The sequence below is a fragment of the Asparagus officinalis genome, chromosome 1, assembly GCF_001876935.1.
Source record: "Asparagus officinalis chromosome 1, Aspof.V1, whole genome shotgun sequence".
In the NCBI taxonomy this organism is placed as follows: Eukaryota; Viridiplantae; Streptophyta; class Magnoliopsida; order Asparagales; family Asparagaceae; genus Asparagus; species Asparagus officinalis.
In genome coordinates this window covers 47,682,845-47,701,155 of record NC_033794.1, presented here as the reverse complement: position 1 = coordinate 47,701,155, position 18,311 = coordinate 47,682,845, and the positions used below count along the sequence as shown (strand labels likewise).

At 39.1% G+C, this 18,311-nt stretch overlaps 1 protein-coding gene and 1 non-coding gene across 2 annotated transcripts; both read right to left on the bottom strand.

Annotated features, from left to right (window-relative positions):
- On the bottom strand, positions 11,398–17,979 carry LOC109823740 (ATP-dependent DNA helicase DDX11). Its single transcript, XM_020390106.1, is given in 11 exon segments — positions 11,398–11,634; positions 11,950–12,286; positions 12,364–12,931; positions 13,289–13,510; positions 13,605–13,853; positions 13,935–14,186; positions 14,977–15,321; positions 16,917–16,999; positions 17,084–17,199; positions 17,201–17,609; positions 17,682–17,979. Coding segments are annotated over 10 exon segments (2,604 nt in total). The 5' UTR covers positions 17,827–17,979; the 3' UTR covers positions 11,398–11,634; positions 11,950–12,071.
- On the bottom strand, positions 18,132–18,202 carry TRNAG-GCC. Its single transcript has one exon. It is a non-coding gene; the product is annotated as a tRNA-Gly (tRNA).

Genomic DNA, 18,311 nt, shown 5'->3' with positions numbered 1-18,311 from the left:
TGACACTTTTCCATGATATAGCTCCTCCTGCTAACATATAAATGTAGCCTGATGTAGACTTCCTGCTATCTTGGCATCCAGCAAAATCAGAGTCCGAATACCCAATGACCTCTAATTTCTCTGATTTTCTGTATGTGAGCATGTAATCTTTTGTTTTCTGAAGATACCTCATAACCCTTTTGACTGCTATCCAATGATCCATACCAGGGTTGCTTAAGTATCTGCCTAACATCCCAACAATGTACGCAATATCCGGACGCGTACATACCTGAGCATACATTAGACTTCCTACAGCCGAAGCATAAGGAATCTTCTGCATTTCCTGAATTTCAAGGTTACCTTTAGGGCACTGATTGAGACTAAACTTGTCTCCTTTAGCAACAGGGGTGTCACCTGGTCTGCAATCTTGCATGCCAAACCTTTTAAGTACCTTATCGATATAGCTCTTTTGTGATAATCCAAGAATACCCCGAGAGCGATCTCGATGTATCTGGATCCCTAATATAAAAGAGGCGTCCCCAAGATCTTTCATCTCAAAATTCTTTGATAGAAATCTCTTGGTTTCGTGCAACATGCCTATATCATTAGTGGCAAGCAAGATGTCATCCACATACAGAACCAGAAAAATATACTTACTCCCACTGAACTTGTGATATACACAGTCATCAACAATGTTCATCTCAAAACCGAACGAGATAACTATTTGTTGAAACTTATGATACCATTGACGAGGAGCTTGCTTGAGTCCATAGATGGATTTCCTTAATTTGCAAACCATATTCTTTGGGTCTCCTGACACAAAGTTTTCTGGTTGCACCATATAAATCATCTCATCAATGTCTCCATTGAGAAATGCAGTCTTAACATCCATCTGATGTAACTCAAGATCATAATGAGCAACAAGTGCCATGATTATTCTGAAAGAGTCTTTCGATGAAACCGGAGAGAAAGTCTCTGTATAATCAATGCCTTCCTTTTGAGTATAGCCTTTAGCCACAAGACGTGCCTTATACCTCTCCACATTACCATTTGCATCCCGCTTGGTTTTAAAAATCCATTTACAACCAATTGGTTTTGCACCTTCTGGCAATGGGACAAGTTCCCAAACCTTATTGTCTTGCATAGACTTATACTCTTCATTCATGGCATCAATCCACTGTTGAGAGTTAGAACTTTTCATGGCCTGAGAGAAGTTGATTGGATCATCTTCTAACATTCCACTACTTTCCTCATGTTCTTGGAGAAATACAATATAATCATCCGGAATAGCATTTCTCCTTTCTCTCGTGGATCTCCTTAATGGCACTGGTTCTTGAGGTTGTTGAGTTTGTTCTTCTGGAACAGGGAGTTGTTCAACATTATCATCTTGAGGTTCCGGATTTACTTCTTGAGCAACAACAGGTATAGGAACCTGAATATTGTCAAAAGTAACTGTATGGATTGGATCTGAAGCCAATTCCTCCTCAAAACTAATGTCTCTAACCTTATTTCTCCCCCCAAACTCAACATCCTCAAAGAATGTTGCTGTTCCCGTCTCAAAAATATTCCTTATAGTGGGATCATAAAACTTATAGCCCCTAGAGCGATCAGGGTACCCAATAAAGTAGCTGCTAACTGTTTTGGAGTCCAATTTCTTTTCATTTGGCCTATAAGGCCTTGCCTCAGCTGGACATCCCCAAATATGTAAATGCTTTAAACTGGGCTTTCGACCAGTCCAAAGCTCATAAGGTGTTTTAGCAACTGCTTTACTTGGTACTCTATTCAGAATGTAAGCTGCTGTCTTAAGTGCTTCTCCCCAGAGTGACTCTGGTAAAGAAGAATGAGCAATCATACTTCTTACCATATCCTTAAGAGTCCTGTTTCGTCTTTCAGCTACACCATTCATGCTAGGTGAACCCGGCATAGTGTACTGTGGGACGATACCGCATTCCTCTAGGTATCTAGCAAATGGTCCTGGACGTTGTTCACCTGAACCATCATATCTACCGTAGTACTCACCACCACGATCAGATCTGACGGTTTTAATTCTTCTGTTGAGTTGATTCTCAACTTCAGCTTTATAGGCTTTGAACATGTCCAGAGACTCAGATTTTTCATGAATAAGATATAGGTGCCCATAACGTGAGTAATCGTCTATGAATGATATAAAATATTGTTGACCATTCCAGGATTCCGTAGGGAATGGCCCACAAATATCCGTATGTATCAATTCTAAGACATCCGAAGATCTGTTGGCACCTAATCTCTTCACTTTGGTCTGTTTTCCCTTGATACATTCAACACATACGTCGAAGTCCGAAAAATCAAGGGAATCCAAAATGCCATCAGACACAAGACGCTCAACTCTACCTTTTGAGATATGACCTAAGCGCTTATGCCATAATGTCGCCGAATTTTCCTTATTTAATTTACGCTTAGTACCACGTGATTCCACATGCAAGGATTCATTGTAAGAAGCAATTGTATCAAGCAAATATAGGTTGTCATAAATACTCAAGTAACCGGTTCCCACAACATTTGAATTAAAAGATAAACTGAATTGACTGTTTCCAAATGAACAAGAATAACCTGATTTGTCCAATACAGAAACAGAAACCAAATTCCGTCTAAAAGACGGTACTACAAAAGTATCTTTTAAATCCAAATAATAACCAGTTCCTAACAACAACCTAAAGTGCCCAATTGCTTCCACATCTACCGATTGTCCGTCGCCCACAAAGATGTGTCTTTCAACATCACTTGGCTTTCGGTAGCTCAGGCAACCCTGCATAGAAACACTTATGTGAGTAGTAGCACCAGAGTCTAACCACCAAGTGTTTCTAGGTACTGAAGCTAAATTAACCTCAGAACAGACCAAAGCAAGGAACGTACCCTTATTATCACGCCAGGCGTGATATTTTGTACAGTCCTTCTTTACATGTCCAGGCTTCTTACAGAAGAAACAACCCTGATTATCCTTATGTTGTTTCTTCTCAACTGGACCCTTAGCAGCTTCCTTATCATTCTTCCTTTTCTTGCCCTTATCCTTAGAGGCATAGGCCAAATGAGCACTTTCTGTCTTATCTTGCTTCAACCTGTCTTCTTCTTGCACACAGTATGAAATGAGCTCATTTAGAGTCCATTTCTCCTTTTGACAGTTATAACTGACCTTAAATTGGTTAAACTGTGCAGGAAGAGACAACAAAACCAGATGCACTAATAACTCGTCACAAAGATCGAGTTTAAGTGCCTTAAGCTTTGAAGCAATATGAGACATTTCCATAATGTACTCCCTGATATTTCCTTTGCCCTTATACTTCATTGAAATCAAGCGAGCTAAAAGCGTGCTTGTTTCTACCTTATCGTTTTTCGCAAAACGCTTCTCAATTTCGGCAAGGAAATCTTTAGCCTTAGTAATCCCTTCGGATTCTATGCCCCTGAAGGCTTCCGGAACGCCGCGCTTAATGATCATAAGACTCATGCGATTTGAACGCTCCCACTTCTCATGCTCCTTCTTTGCATCAGGAGTGCTATCCGCATTGAGAGGTTGGGGTTGTTCAGTTCTTAATGCATAGTCAAGATCCATGCAGCCAAGAACAATTAATATGTTCTCTTTCCAAACCTTGAAGTTTGTCCCATTTAGCATGGGAATTGAGTTGATGTTAGCAGAAATTGTTGCAGCAGATGCATTAGCTGAAATAAAACAAAAATGCTCACATCAATAACCATAATCAATAAAATTCAAATAATGACAATCCCCATCCAAGATACCGGCACAACATTAATATCAAGTCTTTGGACAGTAATATTAACTTGTAAGTGATACCTTGTTGCAATGATCAAACATTGACAATAACTCATGTCAAATAATGAAACTATCTTTGGATCGATTCATTATTCACATGTAAACCTTATAATTGTCACACGCTTATCATCGCAGATGTGTATACAGTCTAAATAAATATTAACCTTCCTTTGGGCCGATTAAATATTTACACGAAAGCATACACACAAACATCTCACATTCCTCATGAACAATCTACACAAGAGAGGTTACTTTGGCAACTTCTTGTTTCAATTAATCAATTGGAGTGAGAGACAACCTTAATACCTTAGTGTCATAATATTTGAATTAAATAATTGATTAAAAACCAAATTAGATTTAAATTAAAAAGTTTTAATTTAAATCAACTGAATTTCCAAAAACTTAATTGGGGTCTCACAGCTTAATTAGGGCCCATAACTTAATTGAATAAATTAAGTATACCAAAGTGGACCCATGAAAAGCCGAGGCTTAACCATAATGAACACGAAGTTCCCTTAACTTCGAACGCGAGGTTCGACTGTATTGAGTACGAGACTCACTTAAGCACGAACGCGAGGTTCGTCTGAAAATGAACGAACGCGAGGTTCGTTTGATAAAAGAACGCGAGGTTCAACTTGGGAACGAACGCGAGGTTCGTTTAAAAAATGAACGCGAGGTTCGACTGAAGTACGAACGCGAGGTTCGTCTGAAGTACGAACGCGAGGTTCGTCTGAAGTTCGAACGCGAGGCTCGACTGAAGCACGAACGCGAGGTTCGTCTGAAGTACGAACGCGAGGTTCGTCTGAAGTACGAACGCGAGGTTCGTCTGAAGTACGAACGCGAGGTTCGTCTGAAGTACGAACGCGAGGTTCGTCTGAAGTACGAACGCGAGGTTCGTCTGAAGTACGAACGCGAGGTTCGTCTGAAGTACGAACGCGAGGTTCGTCTGAAGAACGAACGCGAGGTTCGTTAAAAAAATTGAGCTTGACGCTCACCTGAGTTGAACGCGAGGTTCACCTTAGAACGAACGCGAGGTTCGTTAAAATTGAGCTTGACGCTCACCTGAGTTGAACGCGAGGTTCACCTTAGAACGAACGCGAGGTTCGTTGAGCGCGAAGCTCGGTTAAAATTGAACGAACGCGAGGTTCGTTTGAGGTAACCACCTCCTTAATTTTCGCCATGAACCCTTAGGGTTTCAAATTGAAACCGCCGCCGACAAACCCAAAAAACCTTTGATTTTTATTTTCAAAACAGATCCAGAATTGGAAAAAATTGAAGGAAAAATCAAAGAAAAATCCAAAAAATTCCCAAAAGTTACTGTTCACCCGAAAAAAATACTTTACTGTTCATCCGAAAAAAAAATTCGTTACTGTTCATCCGAGAACATTACTGTTCATCCGAACCCAAAAATTGAATCTTTAACCAGAGATTTAAGATCAAAAACCCAATAAAACTTAAATCCCTAAGAATTAATCAAGGTGGCTCTGATACCACTTGTTAGATCTACATCATAAAACTTGAGATCTAAAACCATATAGCCATGATTAATTCAAAGAGATTAACAAAATCAAAAGAGCGGAAGCTTATACCTGAATCCATGGATGAACCTTGAGATGGGTTTTGGATCTTCTAACCTTAGGGTTTCTCTAAATCCGAATTTCTCTAGCTAGATGGGGGTGTAGAGAATTAGAGAATGTAACCCTAGGTTAGGGACCATAACCCCTTATTTATAGATGTTGTACTTTTGTAATTTAGCCCCTCAATAAATTACAATTACAACCTGGTATCTGCACATATGACCCCATGATCATTTAAATACCAAATTAACCCAACTTAATTGATCACTTTAGTGGGTTATCCTGAAAGATAGCAATACACATTGATTAATCATATGTGCCCACAAATAGATTTATTAGATTAAATCCAACAATCTCCCACTTGGGCACCATATGATTCCTTAAATTGTGTATAACCTTATGAGCTCAAAAATTGCTATCACTGAAAAGGTATTTCCGAACAATCTCGTCCATTGACTATATCAATATAGGATCAAAGCGGCCTTCGTCACATTTATCGTGACTCGACCCATCAATGGTCACATATACCAATACAATCAAACGACATAGATCAATCATGGATGTGCAGCATGAAAATTACATGCAATGTGATCAGTACATGTCTATTTTCAACTGGTCCTCCTTAGTGAGGTCAAAACCAAACATAATGTAACAGAGTGTCTTAACTGAAAACTTTATTCTGATCAGACAATACAAACAAACATAAAGCACCACAAATACAAACTCCCACTAAAACATAATATCCTCAAATAATACCACACCCATATGAGCAGTATGCTCATGAAAGACCTTAGGTGGCAATCCCTTAGTAAGAGGATCAGCTATCATGGAGTTTGTCCCAATGTGCTCTATGGATATCTGTCCACTCTGTACCCTTTCTTTCACAACCAGGAACTTAATGTCAATATGTTTTGACTTAGTTGAGCTCCTGTTGTTATTGGAATACATTACTGCAGATTTATTGTCACAATATAACCTTAGTGGTCTTTCAACATTTTCCAAAATGCGCAGTCCCGTGACAAAATTTCGCAGCCATATTCCCTGATTGGATGCCTCATAGCAAGCTACAAATTCTGCTGCCATAGTGGAGGAAGCTACTAGTGTTTGTTTGACACTTTTCCATGATATAGCTCCTCCTGCTAACATATAAATGTAGCCTGATGTAGACTTCCTGCTATCTTGGCATCCAGCAAAATCAGAGTCCGAATACCCAATGACCTCTAATTTCTCTGATTTTCTGTATGTGAGCATGTAATCTTTTGTTTTCTGAAGATACCTCATAACCCTTTTGACTGCTATCCAATGATCCATACCAGGGTTGCTTAAGTATCTGCCTAACATCCCAACAATGTACGCAATATCCGGACGCGTACATACCTGAGCATACATTAGACTTCCTACAGCCGAAGCATAAGGAATCTGATGTGCTGAGTTTTTGCTTAGATGTATTGCGCTCTGATTGTCGCAAAATACAACTGAACTAGCCTCCTGTAGAAGTCCAAGCTCCCTCACGAGATTTCTCAACCAAATGGCCTCTTTTACCGATTCTGCTGCTGCCATGTATTCTGCCTCTGTGGTAGACAAAGCAACTGTCGACTGTAGAGTCGATCTCCAACTAATAGCTGAGCCAGAAAGAGTAAAAAGATAACCAGTCAAAGATCTCCTTTTATCGAGATCACCTGCATAGTCAGAATCCACAAAACCTACAACAGAGGTTCCCAAAGTATTGCTATCAAAAACTAAACCCAATTCTGAGGTACCCCTGAGATACCGTAGGATCCACTTTACTGCTTCCCAGTGTGTCTTTCCTGGTTGAGCCATGTATCTGCTCACTACACTGACTGCCTGGGCAATGTCTGGACGAGTGCAAATCATAGCATACATTAAGCTACCCACTGCATTAGAGTATGGAACTCTGGACATTTCCTTCTTCTCGTTCTCACTTGTAGGTGAATCTAAAGCCGAGAGCCTAAAGTGAGGAGCCAAAGGAGTCGTAACGGGTTTGGCCCTTTTCATCCCAAAGCGTTCAAGCACCTTTTCAATATAACTCTTCTGTGAGAGATATAAAGTTCCAGCTTTCCTTTCCCTCCTGATCTCCATACCTAAGATCTTCTTTGCTGCACCAAGATCTTTCATCTCAAACTCATCACTGAGTTGTTTCTTCAAAATAAGAATCTGTGACATGTTCTTACATGTCATCGACATATAATAGAAGATAAATAAAAGAATCATCTCCTAGATGCATGTAGTACACACAACTATCATAAGTACTTCTTGAATACCCATGACTAAGCATAAAATTATCAAACCTCTTGTACCACTGTCTGGGAGATTGCTTCAGGCCGTACAAAGATTTCTTCAATCTGCAAACTTGATCTTCTTTACCTTCTACAATGTATCCCTCTGGCTGAGACATATAGATAGTCTCCTCAAGTTCGCCATGCAAAAATGCAGTCTTCACATCAAGCTGCTCAAGCTCCAGATCAAATAGAGCAACTATGGCAAGCAATACACGGATGGAGGTATGCTTAACAACCGGAGAAAACACTTCATCATAGTCAATTCCCTCATTTTGTCTATAACCCTTAGCTACCAATCGTGCTTTGAATCTAGCATCTTCAACCCCTAGGATCCCTTCTTTCTTTTTAAAAATCCACTTGCATCCAATTGCCCTTTTACCCTTAGGTAATTGCACCAAATCCCAAGTCTGATTCTTGTAGAGTGACTCGAGTTCTTCTGTCATAGCCGTGGCCCAGCGTCCAGATTCTTTGCATGAGACAGCTTCAGTAAAGTTTGATGGCTCTTGAATACTCATCTCTTCAGCTGTCGTGAGAGCATACGCCACTAATCAGCATGTGCATATCTTTGAGGAGGTTTGATCTGTCTCCTCTCTCTGCCAGTGGCTATGGAATAAGGTTCTTCAGTCTCAGCATCATCAGCATCTGAGCCTGAATCATGTTGCTCTTCTACAGCTGTAGGAGCAAATTTTATAGACGACTTTTGAGACGTCTCTCCCTCGAGCTCCACCTGAAGCTCCACCTTATCCATGGTCTTCTCTACATTTCCTGTAGACTCAACAGAAACCTTCCCATGATCAAGCATATATCTTTCATTAAAAGTAACATCTCTACTAATAATGAATTTAGGAGAATCAGGTTCAAGACTCCACAAACGATAGCCTTTAACGCCATCAGCATAACCAATAAATATGCATTTCTTAGCTCTAGGCTCAAGCTTACCCTCTCTAACATGATAGTAAGCGGGACATCCAAATACCTTTAAATTTGAATAGTCATTTGGTTTACCTGACCATACCTCGTTTGGAGTCTTGTGTTCAATGGCGGTAGAAGGAGACCAGTTCACCAAGTAACAAGTTGTGTTAACAGCTTCAGCCCAGAAGTCTTTATCTAACCCAGAGTTTGAGAGCAGACACCTAGCTCTCTCCGTCAATGTTCTATTCATGCGTTCTGCCACCCTATTTTGCTGAGGAGTGTGCCTGACCGTGCGATGTCGTACGATCCCAGAATTTGAGCAGAACTGATTGAACTCACCATTGCAGAACTCTAGGCCATTATCTGTTCGGAGACGTTTAATCTTCTTTCCAGTTTGATTCTCAATAAGTACTTTCCACTTCTTGAAAGTTTCGAACACCTCGCTTTTGCGCCTGAGAAAGTAAACCCAAACTTTCCTGGAAAAATCATCAATAAACGTCAGAAAATAAAGAGCACCACCTTTGGATGGAACCTGAGCAGGTCCCCATAAATCTGAATGGATGTAGTCGAGAGTGCCCTTCGTCGTATGTGAGCCAGTCGAGAAGCTGACCCGAGTTTGCTTCCCAAACACACAATGCTCACAGAAATCCAGTGATGATGTATGATCACCACAGAGTAAGCCACGTTTACTCAAAATAGTCATCCCCTTCTCACTCATGTGGCCTAAGCGCATGTGCCACAACTGAGTAGTGTCCCTATCAGCATCAGAGGACACACTTGCAGAGCCTGTCACCGTACTGCCTTGGAGAACATAAAGACTGTTCACCTTACTACCTTTCATTACAACCAATGAACCCTTAGTAACTCTAAGAGCTCCACCTTCGCCAGTGTAAGAACACCCAATAGAATCCAAAGAACTCAAAGAAATCAGATTTTTCTTTAAGTCCGGGATGTGTCTCACATCTGATAAAGTTCTCACTATCTCATCGTGACACCGGATGCGAACTGTACCAATGCCAACTGCCTTGCAAACTGCATTGTTGCCCATCAAAACTGATCCACCACTTATAGATCTGTAAGTAGTGAACCAATCTTTATTTGGACACATATGAAAAGACGCACCTGTATCCAAGATCCATTCTCTATCGGAACGGCCATCCAAGGGACATACTGCAAGAACCATCTCAGCAACAACGGCAGTATCCAAGGGACAAATTTCATCAGCGTCTTTTCATATGTGTCCAAATAAAGATTGGTTCACTACTTACAGATCTATAAGTGGTGGATCAGTTTTGATGGGCAACAATGCAGTTTGCAAGACAGTTGGCATTGGTACAGTTCGCATCCGGTGTCACGATGGGATAGTGAGAACTTTATCAGATGTGAGACACATCCCGGACTTAAAGAAAAATCTGATTTCTTTGAGTTCTTTGGATTCTATTGGGTGTTCTTACATTCATCTTCAATGTGTATAGCCGCTGCTTCAGGTATAATCTCGTAGTAAGAGATTTCTTCAAGTAGAGACTTTCGAGCTTTGACCACAACCCCGCCGCCGTTTCCTCATCGGCAACTTCACGAAACACATTGTCGGATAGTGACAATTGTAAGGCGTTGTGAGCCTTTTCGTCCATCTCTTCAATCTCGGCACTAGTCATATCTTCTGGGTATTTCCCGTCGATAGCTTTAACAGTGCCTTCACGTCGCAACAAAGCCTTCATCTTTATCCTCCATAGGCTGAAATTGTTCTGGCCATCAAAGATCGACACCGAAAACTTTACGGAAGCCATTGTAGAGGATTGAAAGCTGTCCTAGAACCGAGAAGCTCTGATACCAGTTTGTTAAGATAATTTAAACACAGAACCAGGAAATAGAAAGACAATCACAAACACAATATTTACGTGGTTCGATCAAATTGATCTACGTCCACGGCAAGAGGGTGTATCACTATATTTCTTTCTCAACATACAACACTCATACAAAATATTGAGAACTCACAGATTTCTCGTGTGGCTTTCACTCTCTGTCTCTCAAGCTCTGTTCGTTGATTATTTTGATATCAGAGAGGATAAGGGATTTATAGGCTTCATAAGACCACCAATCATGCCTCATGTTTGTTGACAAACAAAAGAAAAACAAAACCGGCCTCTTTATTTGACAAACAAAAGATTTCAACTCGTGATATCTTCTTCTAACCCCTCTACTTCTTCTGATGGATATTTGTCAAAAAACTGCGGCCATTCTTGTTTGTTTCTCATTTAGCACTCAATTTTTCAACCAAGCACTGTCATTGTCAACACGCTAGCTACACTTTTGTGGCTTGATGTTTTTGACCAACACTAACAATCAAATTCTGAATCTTATGATCTACCGTATCTAGTGCCAAGAAACAGCATGTCAACTGTGAAAATTATTACGGTTTGGCTGCACAATCAAATGGGAGATAGCCGGTTGAATGATTCTTTTTGTTACTTTTATTGACAAATGTATTTGATATGATTGATAATGAGTTAACTATAAAATAATTTTAAAATATGAAAACTCGTTGAGGACAATCGTAAAATGCCTTTCTTTTGGTATTAGAATATTTTAATAGATTTATTTTAGTGGATATTATATTTTATTTATTTACAATTTATTGCCATCACTATCTCGCAGGTCCTAGCTCCGCCACTGGGACCATCTGAAGCATTTGGGAAAGGATTATTTTACTGTGAATTCCTATTTTCTCAAAATAAAGTATAATAGTGATGCATGTCCGTCATAGAGAGTACCGGGTAGAGGAGAGGTAGTAGTAACAACAGCAACAACAATAATAATAATAAACAAACTAAAGAAACTACTTAAAATAAATATAAACATGACAGAATGCCAGAGTTACTGTCAAAAAAAGATAGCTATTTAAAAGATATAAATAAAAAGAAATTTAAAAAAAAAACATTCTGAAAGGACAGGAAACTCTATTGCGGGAGCAATTTAAGTGGAAAGGTAATATGACCTTTCTTTCCTCTTCAGTGCCAAGGGAAGAGGATGAAAAGAATTGAGGAAGTTTGTGCGCTCTTTCCTGTTCAAAAGAATATGCATCCATCTTTTTTAATTAGAAGAAAGAAGTTAGAAAGAAGGAAATACAAATTCATAGTCATATTGAACTAAATAAATTCGCAAACAACTTTTAAATGGTTATGTAACCATATAATCCTTATAAAACTAGTGGCCATGAAGGAAACATGTACGTCTGAGAAGCAAAGAAACTGCTGATTTCGTAAGGGTTAAAATTTCAATGATCAAATGTCAATATTGAGCATGGACATTCATCAAACCAAGGTATATCAAGCTAGTGCAATGCAACATTTATAGAGATACAGGTTAATGTATGTACCTCAGTAACTGAACTCCCTCCTCAGAAGTTTTTCAATCATGTGTCAGATCGAGGAATCCACTCAGAGGTATCAAGAGAAAATCACTGTACAATCTCAAACTTTCTTTTTTATGTTGGAACTTCTATCTACACCCCCTCTGTTTATTGCATATGAAGAACTGATGAAGTAACTTGTGCACTTCTCCATAGTTTTCTGTTGCAGAAACAAGGCGCTCCTTTATCCACAGAGGAAGCTTGTCAGTAGGGTGTAAGATATTATGATTTGATGAATTGGATGCATAACGTGAGTCGACCAACAAAACTGCGGCATAGTCATTTATATGCCTAATTGCTCGACCTGTAGAAAGCAATAAGGAAAGAAAATTAGCATTATATAACAAATTTTTGTGCCTATAAATTTATGAATGTGCATACCTATTGATTGGTTTACAGCCTTCATGCACAAGTTGTCATAGTATTCCCTTCCTCTTTGCTTACAGCTTCTTAAGATCTCAAAACCAGACTGAACTGTAGTATGGACACACAATGTGCCATTGGAAGGCTCTCTGGGTCTACATGAGGTTGGTTCTCCAAGCCTTTCTATATGCTTTACTCTTTCCATCAGTTCTGCATCCAATGGACTTGGATAGGGAAGTCCAACCATAACAATGCAACGACACATACCGTCACTGAAGTTTATACCTTCAGAAATCTTTCCACCAACAACAGCTAAAAGCAAAGCCCCATTTGGTCCTGGATCTTCTTTTCTAATACCACGTGAAGATGTTATGATTTCTTTGTATTCATTAAGTACATGTTCAACATCATTATTGCTCCTAGGTTCTCTAAATAGATGTTTCTTCTTGAGAATTCTTGGAAGAATGCCTGAAAAGTTCCATGCATCATATACCTGCCCTTCATAGTCAAATGAAGAGAAAAACATAACAATTCCTTCAGGTATGACAGTAACGAGATTTGCAAGCAATCGCCCTAGCTCTTCTATCTGGAAAAGAAAAATATATGTTAAAAGGATAAATATATCAGCTTCAAGAACACGAACAAACTAATTTCAGCATACAAAATTTATCAAGTGCGAGAAATTGTTTTATTCAATGTAATTTATAGCTTCCAGCTCGAATTCAAAGCTTTACGAATTTGTTAATGATCAAGGTTACTTCTAAAGAATTTCATGAACCCTACTCTATTGAACTTCTAATTAAAATCTACTTTCATCTGACAAAGGTCACGGAAAGAAATACAAAATTCCCTAACAAACTTTGCTGTAGAATATAGTGAAACTCTCTCTTTAAACAAAATGCCATTGAGAAGCTAAAAGAAAAGATAAGAGTTCAGCACTAACCATACATGGAGAGCTTCTAGAGTTGAAACTGAAATCAAAAGCCTTGCCAGAAGGCCCGCGAGAAACTGCAATGGGCAATATACTTTCTGGAGGAACGATATGCTTGCAAGTGAAGAATTTAACCTGATCAACAGAAAGTCCAGGGAACAAGCGTACCCTTGTCTCATCGATAGGTTGTAGAGTGCCCCCAGCCAAAACAATAGCATATGCTTGAGACATAATCTGCAAAAAGATTCATTTAATATACTTTTTTTTCCTATTAGACTATGCAAGTTCTCTGATACTTTTATAGATTAATATAATCGATGAACAAGACCTCAGAGAAGATTCTCTCTCCAGAAAGCATGACAAATTTAATGTGGCCTTCTTCACTCTGCCCAGAATGAGGAAACTTTTGCCTTGAAACAATTATCCTTCCTTCACTGTCATTATTTATGAGTGAAATTAAGATATCAAGTAATGCCTGAAAGCCTGAAACAACGCTGCCTTGTGCAATATGGGTCTGGCTCTCAACATGCATGATTGAAGTCTCTGAGCAGACCAATTTCATTGAATATCCACTAATCTGAAAAAATGTCACATATCATCCACTAGTAAATAAATGCATGAATGGATGAATGGAATTCAGTCGGATAAATTAGCGTACCTTATGAATAATGTTGCTTTCCTTCACATAGCGATGAAGCTTTACCAAGTTAATGTTGTCAATATCAAGAGAAAACATGAACTCATTTATAGTCATCGAGACATCACCAGATTCCTCCTGGTAGCCAAGCAATAATTGAAGAAAAGACTTAGTTAATGCTATCAGGGTCTGTATGTATCGTCTATTTCCAGCTCCCAAAAGAATTCTGAATCTGTCAAGATACTTCTCAAGACAGGAGAGGACCTGCTTCAACTGAAAAATAAAAAAATGTCACAACTAAGCTATATAACTGTTCTTTCTTTAAGGTATATATTGAAATTGAACCACAACCAAACCATATGTATCAATCAAAGTCAACCGAAAAAAGTTGGTGTGAAACAAATAGTTCTCCAAGTTTAAGAGGAGGCAACTTGTCCATTTTTTTGTAGGAGAGGCAACTTTTCCAGTTTTATAATAGGGTTATTTGCGTATATACCCCTAAATAATGGGTATTTTGCAAAAAGACCCTCCAAATCTCAGTATTTGCAAACTTACCCCTCACAATTAAAAAAATCACTCTCAAAACAATTAATCATCAACTTTGGTAAGATAATTTGTAATCGCAATGTAAATAAATATTAAAAAAATAGTCAATTTTTTAGCACCAAGTTGATGATTTGTTGGTTTTAGGGTTATTTTTTCACAAAGTTGATAATTTTAGGGGTATTTTTGAGGGGCAGTTTTGCAAATACTAAGATTTGGGGGGTATTTTTGCAAGTACCCATGATTTGAGGGGTATATATGCAAATAACCTTTCATAATAATGAGACTCAGGGCCGAAACCATTCATGATACATTCAACTTAACCAGATGGAGAAGTTATATTCAGTAATTAAATATATTAAAACAGTTTCACGAGTTTGAGCTTCAAAATTGACTTAGAAGTCTCAAAACATTTTTGTTGTACTTCTGAAAGCACAAACTCACAAGCCAACTAAACCTATATATCACAAACGGATATTGATGATAATAAGTATGAGGGAAGAAAATATGGGACTAATACCTGTGGTATGTTGATTTTTGAGTTGTACATGCTAGTGAGGGAGTCTGCCAAATTATGCGCCTCGTCTATAATAATGACATTGTTTTTCAAATTCAAACCAAGTGACTCCCGAGCAGATTGCAAGAGAAGAGCTTGATAGGGAAGGACCACAACATCAGCTTCTTGCACCATATCACGAGAGCCATAGTATGGGCAAGTACCAATCTTGGTCCCCAGCTGCACGAGATCCTCAATGTCCAGAGCATCATGCTCCCAAGCCTCATTTATGAAATGTTCTCGCAGATTTTGTTTTCTCAACATTGGACAACCACAAGAAGCCTTTGAGCGACTCTTCCCGCCATTAGTCTGCACCCGTATACATTGATCCATCATAAGTAGAAAAGAAGGCTGGGCACTGAGGATTATAATTTTGCAACTACTATCAAACAAACAGAAAAGGACTAGATATATAAACTAAGTTCAATTCACTGAACTTTGTAAAGGATATCTCCCAAGATATGGGAAGAGAATCATGTTCTTCCACAAAGTCACTTATCCAATACGAATGACATTGTAAACTATACATTGTTGTCTCATTGTTCATGCGGAAAGCACAAAGAGGACAATCCCCCCCCCCCCCAAAAAAAAAAAAAAAAAATTCTTGCTTTGACCTTTCGTTAGGCATTATCTCATACCGATTGGGAGTAAGAGCTTTCTAGTGTCTATTATTTCTCTTTCACTAGGGGCATTTACTTCCTGTGGGACAAATTTCTGCTCACATTGCTTGGAAATTCGGAAAGGGAGGATTATGAGAGTGTTCTCAAAACGTCCCTTGCTGAGAGAGAAATCTTATTTTGGGGAAGTGCATAGTCCTAATTATCTGATTTTGCAATCTGCTATTAATCCTATTGTAGTGCCTTCAGCTTCAGCTCAATATCCTAATGGAATTGCTGTCAGAGGTTCCAAAGAGAGGCCAGGTTTTGGCTTCCCCCTCACTGATTGATGAAGCCCAGGACTGCTTGACGACTTTCGGTGTGGGGTCAGCTTGAGCCGAGGTCACCTCGTAACAGGAACAGGAAGAATAGAAAACAAGCAGGAATAGGGATATTGGCTGTCACTATCCTCTGGTTAGCAAGAAACTACGGAGTTGGCGACTCACAAGCCAGCAAGTCAACCTCTGTCAGATCTTCGGCCCAGTTTATTAACGAAGCTGACTCTACTTCCTCAGTCAGGGTGATTGTGCAAGCTTGTAAATGAGGGCTTTGTTTTGTTATATCAAGCTATGAAGTTCTCAGCCACATACAATGTACTTATCGGCCACATCATAAGAACATTGATCTCATTTGAGACAAACCGGCCAAAACTGTAGATATTGGCATAGCAACATATAAAAGTCGCTAATAGCTAATAAAAGGTAATGTGAAGGATGTAAGGTTTGAAATATTGAAAATTGATTTGGTAGCATGATAAGTGAAACAATGAAAATTAATGGCTGAAGAGCTTATGATTGGAATAACTTATTCTAACCTGTTGGAAATCTGGACACTGATAGCTAGGAACTGAGACCGCAACTAATACTATGATTTTCAGACCTTGCGTAATCTTTATGCTGTGTATAATTAACTCTTAACTAACTCTATTCTTGTTGAAGTGGTACCCTTTATCCATTTTATTTGATATGCATGACTATTGTCTAGAAATAATTCACTGTTTCTGATATGATTTGAAATAGGGGTCTCTATGGGTGAAATCAATGATATGAAGTTGTTCTCTAAAAAAGTAATCAACCCTATGATGCACAGACGGGGTAAGAGATAGAAGATTTCAATTGTCAGGCAAGAAAACAAGAGTATATTTACGTTCTAAATAGAAAAAAGATGGAAAAGTAAAGAGAATTACTAGCTTGAAATATTTAATCAAATATGGAAGTCTAAGAGAAAAAGAAAATGACCAACGATCACCTTAGCTTTGGAATTCTTGCAATTCTTCTGCAGCTCCAAGCACTTCTCGTTGATCGTATTCGAATTCCCCAGCTTCGCAACATCTGCAAACGATAACCCCGATATAACCCATTATCATAATCCATCAACAAATTGAAATATATATTATCAACTTCCACTCAAATTACCAGGATTATTGCACATATTCTTCCTCGAACCCAAACACACCAAATTAAGTTCAGAAGCAAATGTAGTCCTTCTAAATTCCTTCACAAACTGTGATAACTGTGAATGTGTTCGACTTGTAATGGAAAAATCTCTTCTTTTCTTCACTTTCGTCATCACTACTGCTCCAATCTGAAATTTCCCTTCCCTTCCTCTTCCATCCGTGCTCATCCTCACTCTCATAATCGTCCAACAAAAACTCCGATCCATCCTCCTCTGAAATCACTGATTTTGTTTCTTGGGTCTTGTTCGGATTTGAATGAGGGTTTTTGTTTTCAGAATCCCCAATTCCAAACCCTAGTTTCTTCTTTCGGGTTTCCCTTCTCTTCCTCGCTTTCGCCCTATCTGGGGCTGTAACTACAAAATCCCTCATCCAATCGGGTTCTTCGTCATCCCCCGTGGCGAACGATCCGTTGAGACTAGGGCTTTTCCTTCGATCGACCAGCCACTGAAGAGCGCTGCAGATTATGCTTAGGGTTTTTCCAGTCCCTGAGTCCAAAACCCCCCAAAATTCAGAAATAGAGACTAGCAGGAAAGGATTGAGATTTGAGAGAGGGTTACCAGTGGGGCTCTCGAGCATGGAGATTTTGTCGCCGTTGTAGAGGGAATCGTAGAGGAAGTTCATGAACTCGGTCTGGATTGAATACGGATCGAATGGAAATGCTGGGAATTCTCTTTTGGGTTTGGCTTCTCTTTGATTTCCCATTTCTTCTTCTTCTTCTTCCCTCTCCCTCTCTACCCTCTCTTCGAGTGCTGTGTGGTTTTTTTTTTTTTTTCCCGCGCAAACGATTGCTGAAATGGGAGTGTTAAAAAAAAAACACTTATCTAAAAGCTGAGTAAATTGGGCCGATTAACGGCACTCTAGATGTTTGGGCTGAAATCATCCGATTAGAAACAGAAGTCCATGAGTGCTAGTAAAGTGCATTACTAATCAATTTGCTTTATGAAATGTAATGTATAAATATATACAGCGGGAAGTTTTGAAAAAAGAAAAATACTTAAGGGTAATAATGCACCAGCCGGGAATCGAACCCGGGTCTGTACCGTGGCAGGGTACTATTCTACCACTAGACCACTGGTGCCAGGATGAAAAATCTTAAACCAAGAGTTCTTATTTTTTTGACAAAGAGAATCCACAAAATCATATCATCCGAAACAGTTTAAATTTTGATTCTGAAGAGATTTTATATC